The 23873-nt window shown below is 46.4% G+C and overlaps 1 protein-coding gene across 7 annotated transcripts in view; it reads left to right on the plus strand.

The window, feature by feature from the left end:
- SCUBE3 (signal peptide, CUB domain and EGF like domain containing 3) overlaps window positions 1–23873 on the plus strand; it is a 123711-nt gene that overhangs the window by 11555 nt on the left and 88283 nt on the right. For 6 of the 7 annotated variants that reach the window (XR_006286798.1, XM_037884907.2, XM_037884911.2 and 3 more), the window contains exon 1: window positions 17711–18472. The exons of the other annotated variant lie outside the window; for it this stretch is intronic. Coding sequence is in view for 5 of the 6 variants with exons in the window: in XM_037884907.2 (XP_037740835.1) it covers window positions 18388–18472 (85 nt within the window). In the remaining variant the exon portion in view is untranslated. Of the gene's footprint in view, window positions 1–17710; window positions 18473–23873 lie in introns of those variants that run through there. 7 annotated transcript variants of the gene reach the window in all.

Below are 23873 nucleotides of genomic sequence, written 5' to 3' on the forward strand. Positions count from 1 at the left end.
GTATATAGTGCTGCTTGCTAGACATCTATGAGCTCATCCTGCATCTGAGGAGACAGCTGAATTAGAATGGAATCTACGCGTGGAGAACTCAGATATATTGAAATTATAGCAGAGATAGGACCAAACAATGCAGAGTTCAGGTGAGGATTGCAATCCAAATTTCCCCAAAGTTCAAGTGTCTTGGTTTATCCCATTCTAGAAACGAGAATGGATCCAGATCAAAACATCCCCAAACTTCAGAGATGCTCAGGGTGAGGATTTTGGTTTGAGACCCATCTCTAGTTTATAGTGAAGCCAAAGGACAGTCTTTTTCTTTCAATGTATTACATCTTGCAATGTCCCTCCCATGTAGAGGGAACTTTTGCGTAGAGGGAAATTGCCCTGTGACAAAAGTGACTTCGCTTCTAAAGGTTTCCACATTGCTTCGAACAGCACATTGCAAAAAGACACTGGAATGTTGCACAGCTCCATTCAGATAGGTCTTTACGCCCCAATTGTTCCGCCTGGCTTCTGTCATCAATGTACGAATGCCATCGTTGGCTAGTTGAGGATTTTCAAGTTAGATTGGCAGAGCTGTCCCATGGCATTGTTTAGAGCTTTCCGTCCATTGATCTCAAAAGACAAAAGTGTATTACTTTAAAAGATGTTTTGAAGAGTTGCAGTGGCATCATTTTGCATGTGCATTCTCAGGGCCAGATCCTTAGGATTCAGATTCTAGTTGGTCCTGACTCAAGCAAAACACTCTCTTGGTGTTAAGGGGAGTTTATGGCATAACAACCTCAACATTTGGGTCACCGTTATTGGATCTGTTTGCAGAATTTCTTTAATAGACCTTTCTTAAAACAGTTTCTTTCAATTCCTTTCCGGACTATTCTGCATCTGTTCCCTGCCACCTGGGAAAATCACGGTTAGCTTGTGTTCAAATTCAGAAGATGGCCATGTGATGGGAGTAAGAATGGCTGAGCTATGGGAGCTCTCCCTCTTTTTTCTTTCTTGTGCCTTCCAGTGTTCTTAGGGCAGAAGACATACAGGGCCATGGAGCTGACAAATTAGGTGTGTTGTTCCAATTTGATGCCACATGGGCAGCTGTCTGTGAAATAAGTCCTTGCAGTGCCTTTGGGGTGCAGTGGAGTGAAGTGTAATCCAAGTGAAGTGTGACCGAAGCTTTGAAGTGCAATTTCAATGGCTGAAGTGGTGGTGGAGGAATTGAGAGATGGGCCCATGCTGGTTTTTATTGTGGGGGCCCCCCTCCCTCAAATTTTATATGAGTGCAACTCTTATTCCCATCAAACATGCCAGTTCAACTGTTCTGTCATGCACGAGAGAATCTCTAAAATCCAACCCCTCTGTTCCGCCCCCCCCGCCCCCCATCTAATCCTGCTTCCTTCCCGCACTCCAGGGTCCCTGGGATGGAGTTGCTAGCTCAGCCCTGAGCACATGGACCGGGTACCCTGGCTCCAACCATGGTACAGGCTCCTTCCCCCTGCATCCCTCCTCTTGCTGCAGCTCCCTGCTGGGCCAGGCGGGCAGGCCTTTGCTTCAGCACCACCAGCCCCTGGATGCTGTTACCAGTGGCAGGGACCAGCCTCTCTGCAGCCAGCTCCGTGCACCCCGGGATGGGACCGTGAACAGCTGTCCTGCCCCACTCCCACCCGACCTAAATTGTGCCCTGGCCCCTACCTCCCTCATCCTGCTCCTTACCCTCCCTGCTGACTTGAGGCTTCCTGCCTGTCTCCAGCACCGAGAGGAGCTGCCACAGGTTCCAGCGGGACAGCCTGGCAGGCGGCGCCAGACCCAGCTGCATTGCCTCCCCCGTCCCCAGCCCCGCTCCATTCCTTCCTGCAGCGCAGAGAGAGGCCAGGGCAATCCGGCAGGAGGGCCTGGCTGGTGGAGTGGGATGCGAGTGCCAGCCGTGCTTCCGAACGCGTGAAGCAGTTAGTTACTGCTGTGCAGCTGTGCGTGTGTATGGCAGAAAGGGAGCATTGGTGGGCAGGGCCAGATTTGACTGGTGGTGTGACCTGGTGCACGGGGTTGCAACGCCACTGAAATTTAGTCCAGCTGCCCTTCCGTCTGGCATCACAGAGGGGTGGCGGGGCTAAATTTGACTGGCGTTGTGACTCCGTGTGCCAAGTGCCAGGACGGATTTCAGGTGCCAGAGCGGCACTCCAGACCGCTCCAGCAACACTACACCCCTGCCCTCTAAATTGTGTGGGCCCCTACGCACCTCCCCAGCGAGCTCTGTGAGCATTAGGGAAGATGCTGGATCTCTGCACTGGCGGAGTCAGGATGATTGTTTTTAATTGTTTGTTTATTATAATGTACTGGATTATTTTCTCCTGTTGGTCTATAGCCCTCTCCCATTACTGTAGGAGCACATCCGTCTTTTTAAATATATTTATCTTCACAGCCCCCCCCGTGCGGTAGGGCAGTGCTGTTATCCCTGTTTTTACAGATTGGGCACAGAGGCTACGTGACTTGCCCAAGGTCATACAGGAAGTCTGTGGCAGAGCAGGGACTTGCAACCGGGTTTCCCGAGGCCCAGGCTAGCATCCTAGGATCCTTTCAGCAGCTTTAAAAAAAAAATCTGTGTGAGAAAGAGCTGGTGTTGAGTGTGAGCTCAGCAGAATGCTGGAAGAATAGACAAGGAGTCAAGGAATGCAGAAAGGAACGGATTTGCCTTTCGGGACTCCAGTCCCTGTTACATCGACTGTATGCTCTTCGGGACCGAGATGGCCTCTTTCTTCTGTGTTTGTACAGCACCCAGCACAGCAGAGTTCTGGTCTCTGACTGGTTCTCCTAGGGCTGTCACAATATAAATAATAACGGGCTAAATTCTCCAGAATTCACTGGAGGTATGCCCCTTATGCCTGCACCAAAGGTGGCCTGTTAATACTCAGTGAGCCTGGTTCCCCTCTCACCCCTCTTTAATACTATGGACTTCTCTGGAGTTACTCCTGTCTTTTGCTGGCATAAGTGAGAGGACAATCTGGTGCTGAACTGGATCACCCTGTGTTTGCGAAGGGCTTAGTGTCAGGGGACATCGTGCTGTGGGGTGGGCATTAAGAGACGCTCCGCCAGAACGTCCCCCAACATGACAGCAGCTCCAGGAGCATCATGAAGAGACGTCACAGAAGGTGCCCGAAGTAGATCGGCCGCCTTTTGGTAACGCGCGGATGGAATCCAAAATGCAAGTGTTCCCGTGGGTAGCTGGGCAAAAAGCAAAAGAGTGGACTTCATTCAGTGAACTCTGCCGTTGCAATGTATTATTCCCAGAGGAGATTCAAGGAAGAGCAAAGGTGCAAGAGAGAAAAAGATGACACTTCAGTAAGGGCCCATCCTGGCCTAATTTGCACTATGCCCAGCCCTGTGAAAATCAATGGGGTGCATGTCTGGGCGGAAATCAGAACCTACTGTGGGATAATAATAGATTGGAACTTCCCTGGGGCAGAGACCTCATCTTCATATGTGTCTGACCAGCGCCTTGCCCACTGTTCACACTTTTTGGAAGTAATAGTGTAAAATAAGTCCATGAGGAGACGCTTGAGAAACTAAAACGTTAGAGGACTTAGCCCATTAATGCCGGGATTTGCCATTTTCCGGCAGGCGGGCGGTAATGTGATGGACCCAGAGGCTTAAGAAATCCTTGGCTCACTGGCTGTGGTCGTTGCCAGTGTCAAAGCCTGTGCTTTACTGCTGCTGGAGTGTGGGTCTTATGTGCATGACGCTGTTTGTGAAGAGGGCCACGTGGCTGTCTCACTGGGGCTCCCACGATGGATCGTGATCACTCCCTGTTCTAAGCAGTCGACTGTTTGACATGAGGCTATTTCAGGAAGGGGTTGGGGCACTGCAAAAGAAGCAGGAGAGGCTGCATTTCTTTACCCCCACAAAAGCTGCAAATGCTCTCCGCATGGGCAGGGTGGGAGGAAGAGAGATTTATTAGTTTATGAGGGGGGGATGGACTCTTCCAAAGCTGAGGAGTGAATTTGCTTGGGCCAAAACTCTTGCACCCCGTCTTTCGCTCAGAATGCAGGATGGTGGAATTCCTGCCAGCCCTGTGAACAGTGTAAGTAGGTATTCCAGACAGGGGTTGCTTCGGTGGGGGGAGGGATTTATTTTCCAGCCCAGATCTGTTGGGTGCTTTTCAACACAAGAGAGTCGTCTTCTGTGCTAATCCATCCTCTCTGTGTCTATTGCAGGGGTGTGTGGAACCCTTTTTGCATGTGGCTGTTACCAAACTCTTTGCATTACTAGCTGGTAAATGTGAAGGTAAAGCTGAGGTCAAGCTCCGATTTTGAATTTGGGGAGCTGAGCAAATATGACTGACGGGGCCATGTGATGTGAAAAAAAACATGGGAGGGTCATGTGATATCCCCTTCCTCTTGTTTCCTGAGTCTACTGAGATTATTGGGAGGAGATTTCACAGCTGAGAGACCAGCCCTTGTGTTATGGTTTAGATTGCGACATGTAAACCAAGTCAGCCCCCTTGGGATGCTGAGTACCTCCTGGGTCTGTTCAGAGCATTTTGAAGTCCATGGAGCTGTGTCAGTTTACACCAGTTGAGGATCTGGCCCAATGATTATTCTGCCCATTCAAATTCTTAGTGAACTTCTCAAATCAGGCATGTGCATAGAAACCAAATCTTCATCCAGCAAGAACAGAGAGAGCTGGCGATCGGTGTTTCACTACGGAGCCAAGACAGCCAGCTCTAAACGGCACTTCAAAGCGATATCTACACTGTGTTTCAGAACCCGTGACAGCGGGTCTCAGAGCCTCGGTGGACAGATTTGTGGTCGCGCTGTGTAGACGTTTGGGCTTTGAAGCATGGGGAGGGGTGCGGGCTTGGGGTGCGGGGAGCTGGGGGGAGAGGATTTACCAGAATTTGGCTGTGGTCCTGTGACATGGTAGCAGCATACTTGGCAAAAGACTTCTTGTCGGTGGCCTTTGCTAATGCAGGAGATGGTTTGCTCTGTTTGCAGGACAGCAGTCAGAACAAAATGGAAGAGTTAAACGCTGAGCAGCTGTACTCAAACCCGGGGGAAGGTGCGGGGGGTGGGTAGTTTCTGTTTCCTGGGAGTCAATTGGCTAGTCTTGGGATAGAAAAGCCACAGGACACTGGCCCAAGGGATTGTGGGGTAACGTTGGTGGACTCCCCGGGCACAAGTCTGGGAACTGGGCCCGCACTACATCCGCACTGCAAAATGATTGAGTTGGGACTTGAGTCCCTGTGGGAGTTGAGTTCCAACCCTCCCCTCCTGCCAAGTTCTGTGGCCCGTGTCCTAAGGGCTTACTGGCCTAAGTGAGACAGATTTGTGTGTAGATGGAAGGGGGGTTGGGTTCAAACCCAAGTCTGAGCCCGGGCATACACTGCAATGTAGACGTACCTTTAGCCTCTCTCTACCTCATTTCCCCATCATAATAGCACATCACTACTTCACAGGAAGGCTGGGAAGATAAATGCTTTAACAATCGTGAGGCACTCAGTGATAGGGGCCAGAACATAAGAACGGCCAGACTGGGTTAGACCAAAGATCCATCCAGCCCAGTATCCTGTCTTCTGACAGTGGCCAGTGCCAGGTGCCCCAGAGGGAATGAACAGAACAGGTAATCAAGTGATCCATCCCCTGTCGCCCATCCCCAGCTTCTGGCAAACAGAAAAAATCCATCCCTGCCCATCCTAGCTACCTGATACGTCAGTCAGCACCCACAGAAGGTGTCTGTGGGAACACAGTGTCTGACAATGAGTGCAAACTGGGATCAATAAAACCGAAGTCCACTGCAGTGATTGAATGGAAGTTATAACTCACCACAGTAACAGAGACTTGGCTTTGGATGATACAGGACCTGTGTTTTGCCCAGAAGCTTGGGACTCCCTCTTCACCTGCCCACCCCAACACAAATATCAAATTAACAATTTATTTGATGTCCTGTGGTCTGTTAGTTTCTTCCCCTGCTTCCCTACTCATAGGGAATAAAAGTTGCAGTGTGCGTTTTATGTGTGGGTAAATATAGAAAGGAAAACCTGCTGAGAGAAAGCCTTATTTCCCCTGCCCTACGAGTCCTCCAGTTATAAACAGTCAGTCATACCCATTTGGAAAGTCCTAGCATAGTTTTCTTGGCAATCCTATAAGAACTTCTGCTTTCCTGTAGGTTAAGGATTCCATTTAATAATAATTAATGGTATCTCACTCCCATCTGCTTTCAGATGTTTAGGAGTTGTTGACATACTTCTGCTGAGCTAAAGCTGCTCTGTTCCAATGAAAACCTGATCTGCTGGAGAATTTACTGGGAAGTTTGGGTTCACCTGTGGAAGTTGTTCCTGATTCTCATTGTGCTACTTAAGTTAGGTAGGGTGGGGAACCCCACTCAGGACTTTTTTCAGATCTCTCTTGAGCCTTCCTGTCCCATTTACGGAAGGTGGCCCACCAGACAGGGAGGCTGGAATCACATGACTGAGGAGGTATTGGGTTACATCAGTGTTGCTATATGGGAGATGGTGCTTAAGAGATGTTTGAAAATATCTCAGCAGCCTGTTTGGGGTTTGTGTGGTCCAGAGCAGGTGCTGTGCTTAGGGATTGCACCTGCAGGCAGATAAGAAATCGGCTAAGGTTGGGGGTGGGAGATGAGGGAAGGGGCTGGGTTGAGGGTGGTTTTAGCTGGACAAAAGGAACTGAGCTCATAATGCTGATTTCATGATAGCTCAGAAAACCGCTGGGAGTGTCTGCAGTGGAGAAGCCCCCAAGAACAGGAGCAAGGTCCAAGGACTGTACCTCTCATGCACAGACTCGGTGGCCTACCATGAAAGGTCTGGATGGCCAACTGGACGGGACAAGCCTGTGACATCTTAGCATTGGAGGCGACCATGGAAGAAAGTCGGCCTCTGGGAGGATGGGAGGCATCGTAGAAAGCTCAGGGTGGGAGGTGAGGAGACTTTGGAGTTTGAGTGGGCCCTGGCATAGGTGGGGGCATGGAGACCTTACAGAACCTCCGCTGTAGGGTTAGGAGGATGGCAGCATCGGCCCTTGGGGACTGAATGCCACTTTCAAAACAAAGCGTGGTCTCCTCAGGCTGAACAAACACATTCCATGTCCATAAGACAGTGGGGAGCCAGGTTTGAATCAGGTTGTCCCCCTTCTCTTGCCTCTAGAGTGGCAGGCACCTGAGAATGATGGAGATAAGTTTCAAACCCCACTGAAGTCCATAGGAGAAGGGGACTAAGACCCTGATGCAAAGCCCATTGAAGTCACCATGGCCTTCAATGGGCTTTGGAGTAGGTGCCAAGTCTGGGTTGGCTTTCCCTAGCAAGCGCTTTTCTCCCTCTTTGCCAGTTAAGTCCCTTGGAAGAATAAATTAGCACATGCTATTAAATGTCCTTGAGCAGGGTTCTTTGCCCTTTAAAGCAATGCCTCTGCGCCGAGGTCAGCCTTGTTAAAAAGGTCTGTATTCCTGTTATTATTTTAAGAGCTATCCATACATCATCCTGGAGAAACCATGTTTAAAAAACCCAACCCCAAAAAACTCCATCCTAAATGTTGATTCTAGTGGTGACATTTGTGAAAGTGACAAAATATTTATGCAGTTGGCATTGGTTCTGGTCGGGGCTTCTGGAAATAAACCAATGCCTTGTTAAATTGTGTATGGAGTTGAGGGGTGGAAATGCAAGGGGAAAAATGCCTGACATCTTACGCAACATATGCGAATAAAATCATGGCTTTACTAATGCATGAAAAAACTCTGGAATTAATAGATCTCCTTTGGCTTGGAGGGTGTGGGATACAAACCCAGCTAGGATTCATAAACTATTTAAAGCAAAGAAGTGCTACTTTTAAACCCACACATCTGGATTCTAGAGTTAAGGCTGTGTCATAGGTGCCCATGTTAACCCCTGGCTTTCCCAAGGTTTGTGTATCCGAGCTGCTTAAAAGTAATTCTAGGCTGAGCATTTAACAGACAGGAATAGTTCTGTCCTCAGTATAAACATTGAGCAAATAGTGATTGTTTTTGGTCCATATTTAGATTTATGGGCAGAAGTAAATATTGTTAGTTCATAATTTATTTTGGAAGGGCATCATTTATGATATTGACTGAAAACTTAAGTCAGAACATGCTTTTAAGCCTGAGTTCAGAAAAGCACTTAAGTCTATGCATAATATGACTTCAGTGGGATTTAAGCACGTGCTTAAAGTTAAGCACCAGCTTAAATATTGTGCTGAACAGGGGTAGATTTCAGCTAAGCCCAAACTTCAGTGCAGCACTGAATCAGGACCTTAGTACTATACGGCTTGATCCAAAGCCCATTGATGGACCTATTTTGGGGAAGTTCACTGGCCTGTGTTATACGGCAGGTCAGATCAGATGCCCACAGTGGTCCCTTCTGGCCTTGGATCTATGAAGTCAATGGAAAGACACCCTTTGACTTCAGTATTCAAATGGCTTGTTAGAGACACCTTTTAACGTTGCTTTCTAGATGTAATCTATTTGTTTCCATAATATCCAAAGCACCTTCTTTCCCCCTCCATAAAGTCTGTATTATAGCTCCATAAACTGAACTATAGTTGTCTGCTGAGCCCGGGAGATAGAGGGCTCCAGGGCTTGTTACAGTGTGATCCAGAGGTTTTTGTGGTTTGGGGCTTGCACAACTCCTCCCCATCGTCACCCAAAATAAAAATGGCCTTTTTCCAGCTTAGTATATGTCGTTTTGAAAGCGGTATGAGCTAACCAGGAGAAAGGGACTTATATTCCAGGATAAGAGCATGATTAGCTGGTCATCAGGATGCCTGGGTTTTATTCTGACTCTGCCATCAGCTTGCTGTGTACCATGGGCAATGGTCCCGCTGTGTCACTTTCCCCGTCTGTAAAATGGGAATAGCCACACTGACCTCTCTCCCAGGTGGTTAGCTGGGAGGCTTCACGAACATTGGTAAAGTGCTTTGAGACCAAAGGTGTCCTAGAAGGGCAAATTATATAATGTGGCTTTATTTTCTCCTCCCGAAAAGTGTCAAAAAAAAATTAAAGGTTTTATCAAATTCAAGATCTACTAGAGAATTCCCAATCGGGTGTGTCTGAGTTGTTCGAGCCTGTGCCATTTGCTTGTGACTGTGAATACAGAACTTTCTTTTATAGTTTGCAGTGTTGTTGTAGCCGTGTTGGTCCCAGGGTATTAGCTATAAAAGATATTACCTCACCCACCTTGTCTGCCTTTTGTATACATTTTAAAAACTGAACTCTGTTCTGTTTTTATACCACACCCAGCACTGTGGTATCTAGGAAACTCTCCTCCGCTCTTTTCTTAAATGAATACCTTTCCATTCAGAGTCTCAAAGCCCTTTATAAATATTAATAAATTGAGACTCTCAACCATCTGGGAGGTCGGCAAATCTTATTATCCTCATTCTACAGATGGGGCACATGAAGTGTAGAGAGGTCCAATGGCTTGTTCAAAGTCACCCAGCAAGTTCTAGTGGGAGCCAAGAATAGAACACAGGTGTCCTGACTCCCAGCATTGTAGTTGGACTATTAGATCACCCTGCCTCTCTCTTTCAGATCTCATGGGTAGGTCCGGAGAGCCATTTTATAAATGCTTTTCTTTTACAGACCATTATCTAGGGATGTGTTTGTACAGCACCTAGGATAGTGGAGCTCTGGTCACCTGGAAAAGGGGGGGTGAACAGCAGGGTGGCAAAATTTGCAGACTGTACAAAATTGTTCAAGATAGTTAAGGCCAACGCTGGTGGCAAAAGGTTACAAAGGGATCTCACAAAACGAGGTGACTGGGCAGCAAAATGGCAGATGAAATTCAGTGTTGATAAATGCAAAGTAATGCACACTAGAAAACATAATCCCTACTGTACAAACAAAGTGGAGGGGTCTGAATTATCTGTTACCACTTAAGAAAGAAATCTTGGATTCGTTGTGGATAGTTCTCTGAAAATATCCGCTCACTGTGCAGCGGCTGTCAAAAAAGCGAACAATGTTAGGAACTCTTAGGAAAGGGATAGATAATAAGACAGAAAATTTCATAATGCCACTGTATAATCTGTGGTACACCCACGCCTTGCATACCTGCTCGCCCCAGCTCAAAGAAGATACATTAGAATTGGAAAAAGGACAGAGAAGGGCAGCAAAAATGATTAGGGGTATGGAACAGCTCCCATATGAGAATAGATTAGATTAAAAAGGCTGGAACTGTTCAGTTTAGGAAAGAGACAACTGAGGGGGATATGACAGAAGTCTATAAAATCAGGAATGGTGTGAAGAAAGTGAATAGGGAAGTGTTATTTACCCCTTCATATAGCACACACACAGAAAGAAATTAATAGGCAGAGGTTTAAAACAAACATAGAGAAGTACTTCACACAACACACAGTCAACCTGTGGAACTCCTTGCCAGGGGATGTTGTGAAGGCCAAAATTATAACTGGGTTCAAAAAGAATTAGATAAGTTCATGGAGGTTATATTCATCAATGTCTATTAGCTAAGATGGTCAGGGACACAACCCTATGCTCCGGGTGTCCCTAAACCTTCATCTGCCAGAAGCTGGGACTGGACGACAGGGGATGGAACACTTGAAATTGTCCTGTTTTCTTCATTCCCTTTGAATTATCTGGCACTGCCCACAGTTAGAGACAGGATACTGGTCTCAGTGGACCATTGATCTGACCCAATATGGTCTTTCTTATGGAACAAATATGGATTCAGAATTCATATCTTGTCCGAAGTGCCCAACTGTCTGAGAACTCATGATCGGAAGCAGATTCTGCCTGCTGAGTTGATGGACCATCCTGCTGGTGCAGAGGCAAATAGAGAATGTGTTTTGTCCTGTTTATGTTATGCCCATCACAGTGGTATCCAGCTGCCTTAGTTTTTTGGCACTGTCCATGAAGCCCTAGTCGCTGCTGATCTGAGTGGGGTTTGATCCAGTGAAATATATAGCCCCTTAGCAATCCCTACAGCTAGTCAGTCCCCCTTATATAAATTGTGGAGGGCACAAAATTATTGTCACCCGAAGATGCGAGTCTATAGTTTGTGGTTTTCTGACTCCCAACCCCATGCACCTTCCCCTCGGCTTTGCTGGAGCCGATGGCCCTTCTCTGAGCCCCCAGAGTTGGACATCTTTTCAGGAGCTCCATAACCACTCAGCTATCGCTGATCCTTATCGCCCTGCCCTTTGTGCTCCGAGTTCTCCAGTTAAAATCTGCATGGGAAGGTTCCAGGTGAAAATGTGTGTTTGCTAATGGGAAATGAATTGTCTCTTCCCCTGCGGGCTTGTCGCATGAAGAAAACAACACAAAGTCTTTTAAAAAAAAAAATGACCTCCCCTCATCTCCCAGGGAATGTTCAGCCAGATGAAGGCGATGAAGGAAGGGGAGACAGCACTGGGGCAGCACAATGCATGTATCACTATCCCTGTGTAAACCTTCTGTCGCTACAAAAACCTCTTAAAATCCAGAATGAAAGGGAAGTGGATGCTTTGATCTGTGGATGTGGCTGTTGTTTTCTAAGTGCAGAGTCTTCCTTTTTTTTTTTTCCCCTTTTTTTTATTTGTGCTTCAAATTAAAAAAAGAAAACCGCCTCTTGTGCTCTTCTCCTGTATTTCCTGGTGACAGCCTCTGGCAGGGTGTCCTTTATTCCCCGTGTAACTATTTCGGCATGGCTGACAATTTGTTACTGGCTCTTCTTCGCTGGAGCACAGTGGACCAAATCTTCTGCCCCTATGTGAAGCTGGAGTGAATGAAGTGTGCCATGGCGGCTGGAGGGACTGAATTCTCCCCAGACTGCAAACGTGATCTCCTGCTCAGGCTGGTGGGGGTTTTCCTACCCTCTGCAATGTCTTTGATCCACCATCAAGAAGTCTCCTTATGTGGTATCTGGGATCACTGCCACTTGCCGCTGTTTCCTGGTCCGGTGGAACTGCACTGGGTGGAAAGGATGGTCTTGTGGCTAAGGCAGTAGACTGCTACTCAGGAGATTTGTGTTCAGTTCTTGGCTCCCCCACGGACACCCTGTGTCACCTTGTCTGTGAAATGCTCCAATACCGTGTGATTTGCCGGAAGGACATGTGAGCACCCATAGGGATAGGTTTGCTGCTTTTTCAGGCCATGCATATGTGCAGAGAGGGAAGCTAGGCCCACTACCCAGGCATCCCACTTGATAGCTTTTGAGTGAAAAGAGGCTTCAGAGAGACTCGTGCTATGGGGCAGTCATAAGCAACAATGGACAATTGAACCACTCGCATCGAGCCAAGTTTGCAAAGTAGCCTCCACTCAGCCCCTCATGTGTCCCCAAAGTAATGCTTCCACTTCCCTGGGTTTTGGTCATGCACTTCTGGACGTCCGTTTTCTCAGTAACCCACAAAGGCCGATCCGCATGTGCGCTTCGCGCAGGTTGTACACAAAAGGCTTATTCTGGGAGTGCAAGGAAAACAAACTCGCCCTTGTTCAAAATGGCGCCGTCGGCATCATGGTTAGCACAGGTCAGGGATGGCACTGGCTGCAGCAGTGTGAGCTTTCCCCATTCCTCCTCCCAGTGCCGCCTGGGCAGGGCCCATCCTTGAGGCAAGAAGAGTTCAGTCTCTGTGGCCCATTGGGTTGGTGTCCTCTGCGTTGAGCACACCAAAAAAGGGGTGGGGCTCATTGTGGTGGGAATTTTGTGGTGTGGCCACCCGCCAGTCAAGAACTGGACTGAGACCAGCTCATTTCACACAGGTCTTCAAACACAGTGTCCGGTTTTGCACTTCCATAGTTAGAAGCTCGTTTGGAAATTGTGGATGACTCATCCGTCCCATTCCCACTGAGAACCCTGCCCTGAGACACAGACCCGTCTGCTGAGGGAAACCAGCGAAGCTCCAACAATCTACATCAGCTGAAGATCTGGATCAGAGGGTCAAATTCATCTCCAGTGGAATTCCATTGGCTTCACTGGGAATGAGGAATTATTTTGGGGCAGTTTTCTGGCCTGTGTTTTATGCAGGAGGTCAAAGGAGAGGATCATGGTGGTCCCTTGTGGCTTTCGAATCTAGAAAATGATGAGCTTGGCGCAGCACTGTCAAATCTAAATTCAGTCCTGAGCATGTTGCTAATACTTAGCTTTTCATCCAGTGTTGTCCACGAGGCCCTATGGTGTTTTGGCATTTTGATTACATGTGATGCTGTGTATTTAAGGCTGGTTTATGGGTGTTTACACTAGTGCGTAAACCTGTAATTTATAACCTCAGTGTATAAATCAACATAGTTAAAGGTCTTGTCTCTAGTGCCTTGAAGTCTGTCTCCAGATTTAGAAGACAGGTTTTGTTTTGTTTTTAAAAAAAATAGTGTTTAGTTTTCCTCTAGTTATGGTGACAAAAAGATCATCTGGTTGGAGAAGGACAGGTTCTGCTCTGAGTTACAGCATCAGCTGGGGCTTGCTGACGACAGTGAAGAAGCACTGGTGTGAGTGAGAGAAGAATTTCCATTTTGACTCAGGAGTGTGGGGACAGCGACTTGTAAGAAAGTCTGATGTTTACATGACAAACCCACGTCTGGAAGGAAAGTTGATGCCATTGCATCCTTGCAGGAGGTGTGATGTCATGAGCTGGATGCAGGTTTCGGAGTGTACTGGGCAGAGTATATGTATTATGTACAGTGTGCAGTAACCTAAAAGGAGATTGGGGTCCCATTGCGCCAGTCCTTGCTCACATGAAGACCGCTGCTGTCCCAAGAACTTACAGTCTAAACACACAAGACAGGTGTTGGATCTTGTTAAACAGTCGAGAGGCGTTAGCAGAAAAATAAAATTAGAAGAACAAAAGCAACTAGTTAAAAATGATTTCGAGAAGAGTAACTCTTAAAGGCTTGGGAAGGGGCTGACTAAAAACCCAGAGGATGTTCCCAACAGTGTCGTTCTTATCCAGATCTATAGTAGTGTGTATGTGCACTGCTCCACTGTGTGTAATGGGTCCGATACTGGTAAGTATTCACGGTGATTTGCTTTCAGCTCGTACTGTGGGGGCCTAGGTTTTTGGAGCAGAAGGAGCCAAATTCTGTCCCCGCTGTTGCTGTGAAATTCCAAGTGGCCCTGGTGGGCAGCACAGTGACAACTGTGAAGTTGCTCGGTAACCACAGATTTGTTACAGCTGTTGTCAACCTGGCCTTTGCTAGTGTGGATTGGGAATGATGCAACTCGACCCTTCTGCCCTTGCCTGGAGCCATTTTTGTGCTGTTTCTGCATTAGGGTAGCTACCCTTGAACAAAGCCCCTGTGCAGAAGCACGGTGCCAGTGTGACATAGTCCCGTAAATGACTGGGGTAAATCACATGGGTGCAACTCCTGTTTTGCACTCTGTCTATATTAGTGGCTTGCACTAGTGCAAACTGCCCTATTTATACAAGTCCTTACTCTAAATACAAAGGCTGTTGGCTGCCCCACCGGTACTCTCTGACCAGTAAGGGATGATAGAGGGGTACTGGAAAGACAATTGTCTTGGGTTCATCTGCAGCCATCCAGCCAGTGAGAATTTGTACCTTTCGAGTTGTGTGTTTGAACACAGCTGAACTAAATGTTCGTATTAGGCTGGGAAGTGTGAGTGCAGCAGCCAGGATGTCGGTGCTGCTAATGGAAAGGAGCTTTATACATCCATCTTTCCTCATTTTCTTTCTCATTCCTGTGAGTGTCTTTCAGCTCTTGCCCCCCTCTCTCTCTTTGGAAGGGGTTGATTTTTGGGTTTATTGAAGGACCATCTCCACTTCGTACGCGTATGTCCCTGTTTGCATGCCAGTGGTGTCGAGAATCTGGGGATAGAGAGGAGAGGTTATGGTTACTCATGAGCACAGTGATTCTCCAGAGAGGGTCTTGATTGTGGTTAGGGAAGGAAAAGGAGGGGGTCTCAGTGGCAGGTGGCTTTTCAAAGATCCATTGTGCAGCAGGGATATCGCTAGCAATTTATACACATGCTGCCGTCTTGCCTCATCCACAATATCCAAGACAACCTTGCTGCTACAAACACTCTGATCATTAGTGCCCTGATTCGGCAGCAAGGGGGCCCCTGCTCCTGCGTGGAGGTTGAGTGTGTTCCGCACCTACCTTGCAGGACAGGTGCAGTATCCCCATGTAGGTTATAGTGGTTCCTCTGTCACTTCCTGCCCTAGGTTAAGTCCCTGATCTCCAGTGCCTGGGAACAGAGAAATTGCCAGACTGGATCACACAAGGAGTCCATCTAGTCAGGATCCTGGTTCCAACAGTGGCCACCAGCAGCTGCTTCCAAGGAAGGGGTAAGAAACCCTAAAGGAGGCAGTGATAGGATAACCTGCTCTCGGGGTAAATTTATTCCTGACCCTCAGTAGGCAGAGGTTGGCTTACACCCTGAAGCATGAGGGCTGAGGTCCCTCCCAAACCCCTTTTATTTATTTTTAGAATGTATTGTTTTAACTTTGGATAACTTTGTTAGCCATCTCAGTGGATAACATTCAGCTTTGATTCCGATTGGATAGGGGACTAGACGGATTCCTGGATCTTCCACGGGTTTGCTGGGTGATCTTGGGCAAGTCACTTCCTCTCTCTCTGCGCCTCATTAGCTGTAAAATGTGGATGATAATACTGAGCTCCTTTGCGAAGTGTTTTGAGATCTCCAGATGAAAAGCGCTAAGAACTAGCTATTATTACTAAGCTCTTGGCTGCAGTGGTATCTTGAGGCTAATCGTGCTTGTGTGAAAGATGTCTTTCCTTTTACTGGTCTGGAATGCAGGGATATTTGTTTAGCCAGCCAGCCCTGTTTCGGACAACTGATCTGATTTCAAAAGTGTTTTGCTCATAAAACGTGCCACAAAGCATCTCCACCCTCACACACTGACTAAGCTGTCCCAAAACCCCGATGCTGTCCATTTCCTGCTAGGTTCAGGCAAGCTTCCCCTCCTTTCACTGCCCCTTGCACTCCATCTCTCCCTCCTGCCAGACGGTTACATGCCTGGCTGGTCCCATCCAGTTCAGCAGGATGACACAAGTGCATTGCTGAGTCTCTGTCATTTCTTTGGCAAGGATGGCAAAAACAATTGCAAGTTTGCTCATGTCCTGCATCGCTGCTCCCTGGGTGGGGAGAAAGGGTGGCTGCTTCTAGCAGTGTGGTCTAGCGGCAAGAGCACTGCACTGGGATTTAGGACCTGATCTAGGTGTTTTGGCTTGACAGCTCCAAGCATTCAAAAATGATTAGACTGGCTTAAAAATCTGTGCTTTCACCGAATAATGAAATGGGGCTTCTTTGTATTTCGCTACTGGTTTGGGAGCTTTGTGGGTGATGTCTCAGGATTTTCTCTGCAACCAGGAGGGCTAGAAACTTACTTCAAAGAAAAGAAAAATGAAATTCTCCCAACATCATTTGTCTCTGAGGTTTAAGAAAGATGCTAAATATCACGAGACTTGGACTAGAACGGCAAGAACTGGCAGCACTGGGGTTCTATTGGCAGCTCTGTTACCGACCTGCTGAGCGACCCTGGTGAAGTTTCTTCCTCTCAGTGTACCTTTTTTCCCCCTCCCACCCTTTGTCTGTCGTGTCTGTTTATACTTTGGGGTAGGGACCGTCTCTTACTGTGCCTAAGTCACTAGGACCCTGATTTCATATGGAGTCTATCGACATGGCTGTCCTGCAAATAGGTGTTAATAATGGGTGGCAGTGCGAGGGGATAAAGCCCTAAAAGGAAAGTCCTCCCCGCTGAATGTCATTGAAACACACTGCATTTGGTGCAGAATGTCAGTGCTCAGAGCTTCTAGAGCACCTTTCATCTGGGGATCTCAAAGCACTTTACAAACAGGAACTAATTATCATTTCACAACCCCTTCCCCACCATCTCTGTGAGGGATTTACGATGACCCCTATTTTACTGATGGAGAAACTGAGGCACAGAGCGGTTGAGCTGATTCACGCAGTGGAGTCTGCCTGACAGAGATAGGGACTGGGACCCTGGATTCGTGCCTCCCTGCTCTAAGCACTAGGTAGCACTGCCTCCCAAAACTGGGAACAGAACCCAGGGTTTTTCTTGCTCTAACATGGTTTCCTGGAGATGGGACTAGTCCTGGCTCCTACTCCCACACTTAGCCCACACTTCCTCCCAGAAAATTGGCTCTTCAGAGGTATCTTGAATGATTCAGGGAGAAAGAGACCCTTGGGCTATGATGGTTCACACAGTATCCAGCGAAGGGGACGGGTCTCACCAGGGTAAGGCAAAGCCCCTGCCACCCATCTTAAATTCGTACACGAAGTGGTGGGGACTGGAACTGAGGAGAAGGGGGAAGCTGCTGAAATGCAGCAAAGATTCTAGATCATTTGCAGACCGATTCTTTTGCTATTTCTGATTCTCCCTCTCCCCGCCTGCCCCTCCCCTACACCCACACAGCAAAAAAAAGAGGGCATATTCTTTGATCTGGAGTTTCCATTGATCCACAGAGTGAGGGTGCATAACATGCTCTCTTGTCTTGAGACTGGGCACCAAAGAGGTGTGCTGCGGATCATGGGATCTGTAAACTGGTTTCTTTAATTCCCTTTTCTGAACACACTCTATTTCCCGCCCCCTCCCGCCCCATACACCTGCCCAACCCCCCTATTCCTCCTGAACATGGCAAAAAGGGATGTGGGGGGGGGAGAGATTGCACAGTTCTTGTTTAGTCTCTAAGGTGCCACAAGTCCTCCTTTTCTTTTTGCGAATACAGACTAACACGGCTGCTACTCTGAAACCGTTCTTGTTGGGTCTGGAGGTTGCATGGGAGTCTTGCATTGATCCATTGATTGCACATGGTCTCTTGCCTGACCTCCTTGCTCCCAGGGAAGCTGTCTCCATGGCTACTGGCCCTGCTCCCCCAGTGGCAGACTGTAAATTCCTGCAGGCAGAGCAGAGCCTGGGGATGAGGGGGTGTGTGTGTGTGTGTGGAATCAAAGAAGGAGTAGCCAAAGCCAAATAGAAAGAAAGGAAGAAAGGGCGTTGCTTGGATGGATCTCTCCTTTCCACTCCCCTTTCTCAGGTCCCCAGCTCTAGACCAAGGCTCCTTGTTTCCCCCTTTCATTGCTGCTGCTGCTGCTCCCTTGCAAAACTGGAATTGGCTGGGATGATTTAAAAAAAAAAAAAAAAAAACCAGAGGCAGCAGCCGGGAGAGCGATCAAGTCCACTTTCTTCAAACTGCCCTGGGTCTCCTTCTCTCACTCGCTTCTCTTTAGAATCAAGAGCCTCAAGCTGAACCCAGAGTAGCGTTTCCCATCATTTCAGTGCTTTTCCCTCCCCCAGTCTCTCACACAGCCAGAAGAGAGCTCCTTAAACTCTCCCCCCCCCACCACCTTTTTTTTGTTTCTTTCTTGCATGTTTAGGCCGTTGTTGAAAAGCATCAGAAAATTCCCCCCACCATCCATCCCCTATCTTCCTCACACACACTGCAATGGGGGCTTTGCAGATTGCTGAATTTTGCATTCTCTTCTTTCTCCTCCACTCTGGAAACACGCTGGCAAATAAAGCCAGTCAAGGTAAGAAGAATCTTCCCTGCTCTAAGGTTTACTGTTCTGTCTGTATGCAGGCGACTTGTACCTTTCCTTTGGGTTTTTAATTTCGTCTGCTGTCTGAGAATTGAGCAGCATTAACAATAAATTGTGGAGATGTTTGCGAGGTTGATCACAGAATGATCCTGCTCTCTCTTTAGGTTTTAGCCCTTTAATGAATGCTGTGTTCATGTCTTAGGGATTGGTTTAGACTTTCTTTGAGAGGAGAGGGGGGGAAATATTGGATGGGAAAAGTTTTTGTTGTTGTTTTGTGGCTTTGTTTTGTTTTTTAGTCCTAGAATCAGAGGGAAAAGGGAGCTGTTTTCTTCAGTGTCTCTATCTGTAAAATGGGAAGAAGAATACCTACTCCCATGTGGGTTGGGAAGACTAATTATCTAATGGTTTTAGAGTTAACAAGTGATGTTTAGAAAGGAAAAAAAGAGTTGATGTTGGTAATGATGGAAGGTGTAAAGTGCATATTAATATTTATTTTTGTGTATATTCAAGTTTATTTAACCTTGTAAACATTTAGCTACTCCTATGATGATGGATGCTAGAGACAAACTTAAGGTAGATGATGTATACTGCTTTGGCTGTGTGTGCCCACGCATGTGTGTGTATACACAACACACACCCGTCTTTATCTGCTTCAGGTTTTTCTATATCACCACTTCTATATTTACCTTTACTTTTTTTTATATACACGCATTTAGCTTTACGCGTGGTCTATCTGTATTTTAGGTGTTTTTATAACACCTCTATATTTAGCTTAGATTTTTACACACACACACACGTCTGGCTAGCCATATCTTCATTTTTTCTATAGTACCACTATTGGTGTCAATCTCTGTTTTTTCTATACACTCACACATACACTGTCTGTCTGTCTCTCTCTCTCTCTCTGTATGTATGTATACATCATTTACATAAATCTGTCATGGCTTTTTTTATACCAGTATCTAAGCACCTATGGACATGTTGAGATTAAATAGTGTGTAGGAGAAATACTGGGGTCAGTAGGGGATGTTTCTAAAGATCATTAATGATAGTCATATTTCAGGCATGGGTATTCTTCCCCCTCGTCCCCATCCCCTGCAAAGTTGGAAGGAATTTCAAGGCTATTGTCTTATCTCTTTAAAAGTGTTTTTAAAACAATAGAAGACTTTATGGGAGGACTGTCTGGGCAAACGCAAGCGGATATTTTCCAGGGTTTGGAAAGAGAAAGTCCAGCTTAATGTAAAGCTTTATTATTTAGGCTCAGAAAGGAATGTTTAGTTTTTTATCCCGCCTCAAATTATCTTTGGTGTATACATTGCTTTCATTTCTTATCATAATATTTATTTATTAAGGCCTTTTGGTTTCCAGTTCCATTTAAGCCTGGCCCAGAATTGCATTAAAATAGCAAAGTAAAATTCCATCCTGCAGAGACTTGACAGATCCCTTCAGGGGAAAAAGGAGGAGGGGTGGGGAGAGACAAAACATTGGGCTAGATTCTCAACTGGGTTAAATGCAAGGGTTTACCCCAGTTGATGATCTGTCCTCTCCCCATTTCAATTTCTGATCCAATGAGCTGATAAATTTAATTATTCTTGCAACTGTAGATTAGCAGGCAACTCTTATAATCAGTTAATTCGGTAGCATACAATAATAGCTTGTTCTCAGTGAGGATGTTTCCAGTGAATTGTGAGTGAAGAGTAGCTGTGAAAAAGTTTGAACTTGAGGGTAAGATCCTTCTATATCGTATGGAGAGAGGGAGAGACAGGGAAAAAGTTGAACTTGGAAAGCATGGAGTATAAATTGCATATCACAGAGAAAAATGTATCCTCATTGAGAATCCAGTATCCGCTGGCTTTCAGAATGAACAAGTCACTGTAGGTCTCCGGGAAACTGACATGTAAAAATTAGTGTGGTTAAGGCATATTTTACCGGGAGGTTTTGAAAAATGATGGGCCGGATCCATGGCTGGTGTAAATCTATGAAGCTGCGCTGATTTACACCAGCTGAGGATGTGTCCTTGTATAAAATTATTTCCTTTTTTTTTTTTTAAAGGGCTCTTTAAAAATCTACTAACTTTGAAGCTTTTATCCTTCTAATGCTACCACCCAGGCAACTGCCTTGAAACCTGGAGGCAGTTCAGCTCCGTGTTACGGGTTTGCCTGCATTTTAATAAACGATCTCCGCATTTGTAAGGCTTGCTGATTCATAACTTTGAATTATCCGTTGGAAGTTTAGTCTGAAAGAAAGGAATGGATTTAGTACAATCATCCTCCAGGCCTCACTTAAGAGGAGCCAGTGTCTGGAAGAGCTTTGGACCTCTGGGGAACTTGTCAGGTTAGTTTAGGCAGGGAAAGGCAGGGGAATTAATAGAAAACCAAATAATCTAGGTTTAATTAACAGATAGACAAAAGAAGATGCTGGCAAGCCAAGAATTATATATACCAAGTTGCTAGTAAGGTCTGTGTTCTTCCCATAAACCCATGGATAAACCAGTCAAAGAGTATATTTCATGATACTTTGGAAACCAGAGCTAAATGGCAAGTCTCCTTTTGTACTGAAGAGCTGATAAATTCACCCATTCTTGTTTACTCCTTTGTGTACCTGTTAAACCATTTTACGATCCATAAGAGCGTGATGTGGAAGCCACCTGCTCTACTGCTGGGCTTCACTCTTGTAAATAAGCCACAAGTGCAAGCCAACCTCTAACTACTAGGGGTCAGGAGAACATAAGAACGGCCCTACTGGGTCAGACCAAGGTCCATCTAGTCCAGTACCCTGTCTTCCGACAGTGGCCAGTGCCAGGTGCTCCAGAGGGAATGAACAAAGCAGCGAATCATCAAGTGATCTATCCCGTTGCTCATTTCCAGCTTCTTTCTCCCAGGAAGTCTTTCCTCGGGAGCAGGTCATCCCATCACTGCCTCCTGCAGGGTGTCTTGCACCTTCCTCTGAAGCAGCTGGTGCCAGCCTCTCTGAGACGGAATTCTGAGCCAGATGTGGACCCACTGTTTGCTCCAGTCTGGCAGTTCCTCTGGTCCTAGGTAATCATGCATCTCCTTTAGATCCTTCCTTAAGTCATTGAGCTGCAGCCTCCACGTTTTCAGAAGCAATGCAGAATTGTATTTGCCCTTTGATGGGCAAAATTCAGAAAGAAAATAAGGCGGGTGTGTGTGTGGGTGTGGGTGGGTGTGTGTGAATATAGCATCTATCAAAGGATTCTGCTACTTAGTTCTTAATACCAGCTAGTGCAAAGTCTACTACAGACCCTGTGCCAAATGCAGTAAAGCAAAATGAGGTTTAAAATCTCGTTTGTGTGTATGCACATGCATGCATGCACATGTGTGTTAAATAGAGACAACGCATAGCCTAAATAATTGTTAATCTACAAGTAGAAGCATTAATTAGCCTCTTTTCTTAAATATCTATAAAGACATAATACTTCCCTGGCTCCAGTTGCACTAGAAGGCACAGATCTTTCAGCCTCCCATCAAGAATCTTCCCTATCTACCCAGAGGCATCAATCTCCAGTGTTATTATGAAGATGCTGATTGCAGATGGGTTTCTGGCGTAATGGGTTAGGCTCTCTTTTAATGGGAGTGCACCTGCAGGGCCCACAGCATGGGGAATTTTCAAGAATATAATTTATATGATTGCAGAGAAAAGACGCTCCCCTCCCATCTCAGTGTAACCTTTTCCCCCCACTCCTCCTCTTTCCTCTTTCCCCTGCTTATGCCCTGGAAAAGTCAGAGTATTAATATCACACTCCCCCCACCACCACGCTAAAATATGAGATATAAAACTGTAAACATTTCAACACGCAGCAATTCAAAGGAGGTCTTTGATTGAGGGCGTCTAACATGCCTGGACTTAGATTTTTTTTAAAAGGGGGGGCTGAGGGTGAGGGAAGACTACTTTATTTGTAACTGACAACTGGAGTATAAATATCCAGACCCCTTGAATCTTCCCGTGCTGAGGTGCATTGCTGTCTCGGAATGGTAGAGGATTTTTATTTATTTATTTTTCTGAGCAGAAAGTCACACGGGAGTAATCTATTTAGGAAAAAAATATGCGTGAATAACTTTACCCTTCACTTTCGAAATTGTAAGTCTCTAGAGAGGTGTTCGGAAAAGCTTGTGATGGTAAAGAAGGTTTGCTCTGTCTCACAATGTGAAACTAGTCCCAGTGCGCCATCCAGACTGACTTTTAGTTAAGGCCTTTTCCCTTCTGGAGATCACGTGATCGTCAGTTTCTAAACAGAAAACCTATATATTTTAAAAGGAAAGTTTGATTAGTTTAAAAAATCCACTATCCAAAGGGAGGGGACGGGGGACAGAAACCAAAACAAAAACCCCATAACAAAAAACACTCCTATTTTCTTAAAGAATTAAGGGCTGGTGCACTTCAGAATAGTTGCATCTAAATGGATTTAAAATCGGTCCGTTAAACTGGTGCAAAAACCTCCTGGTGTAGACTGAATTGGAAGTAGAAGTGGGTTTAAATTGGCACAGCTTTTCCAATGCAGATCAGCCCACAGGGACTGAGTCTGATCTCCTGCGTGCTGGTGTGAAATTGGTATGAAGGAGAGGACCCAAACAATGATCATCATTTGCCATCCTCTCCAGAGCAGAGCAAATTATATAAAAAAGAGCTTGGGGGTGTTGTAACCTGTTAAAGAAACAAGCCTTATGGGGGAGAAAAGCACGAAAACCACAAAGAAATTTACAAAAGAAAGACCAGCTTGTAGTGAGGTGTTCGAGATTGTGCAGCACGAACTGTGGGGCCAGGACGGCGCAGGGAACCATGGAGCCACGGGCTGATTATAAAAAGCCATGAGAGCTCGTCAGCAATAATACGCAAGAGTGAGCAAGGTGCAATGGTGTGAAAGACTCAGCACTGCCTCCTACCCGCACCATCGAGTAAGGGAGCCCAGGATTGGCCCTCACGTGGGTATTATGGGGGTCAGCTGATGGCCCACTTGAGATCAGACTGTAAAATGGTTGCCTTGTGGCCAGATTCAGCTCTGTTACATGGAATTATCAAGCCATAATGCTGTCAAAACCCACTCCGTAACTGAGAGCAGAATTTGCCCATTCGTTGTCACAGTTTCCCTCCAAGGAACATGAACGCAGAAGAAGTAGCAATGTACCATAAACACGGCATACAGGAGCTTTGCTGCCCCAATGTCCTCATTGAATAGTCTCTCTTTTTTATATAAGGGAGGGTGTTGTTGAGGAGGAAATATGGCTAGTGGATAGGACCCTGGACTAGGCTGCAGGAGACCTGGGTTCAAACCCAGCCTCAGCCTTCCGGTGCATCCTTGAGCAAGTCATTTCATCTCCCTTTGCTGATGGTAAAATTGGGGATAACACCTCCCGGGGCTTCGTGAAAAGACGGT

Source organism: Chelonia mydas, chromosome 21 (genome assembly GCF_015237465.2).
Source record: "Chelonia mydas isolate rCheMyd1 chromosome 21, rCheMyd1.pri.v2, whole genome shotgun sequence".
NCBI lineage: Eukaryota > Metazoa > Chordata > Testudines > Cheloniidae > Chelonia > Chelonia mydas.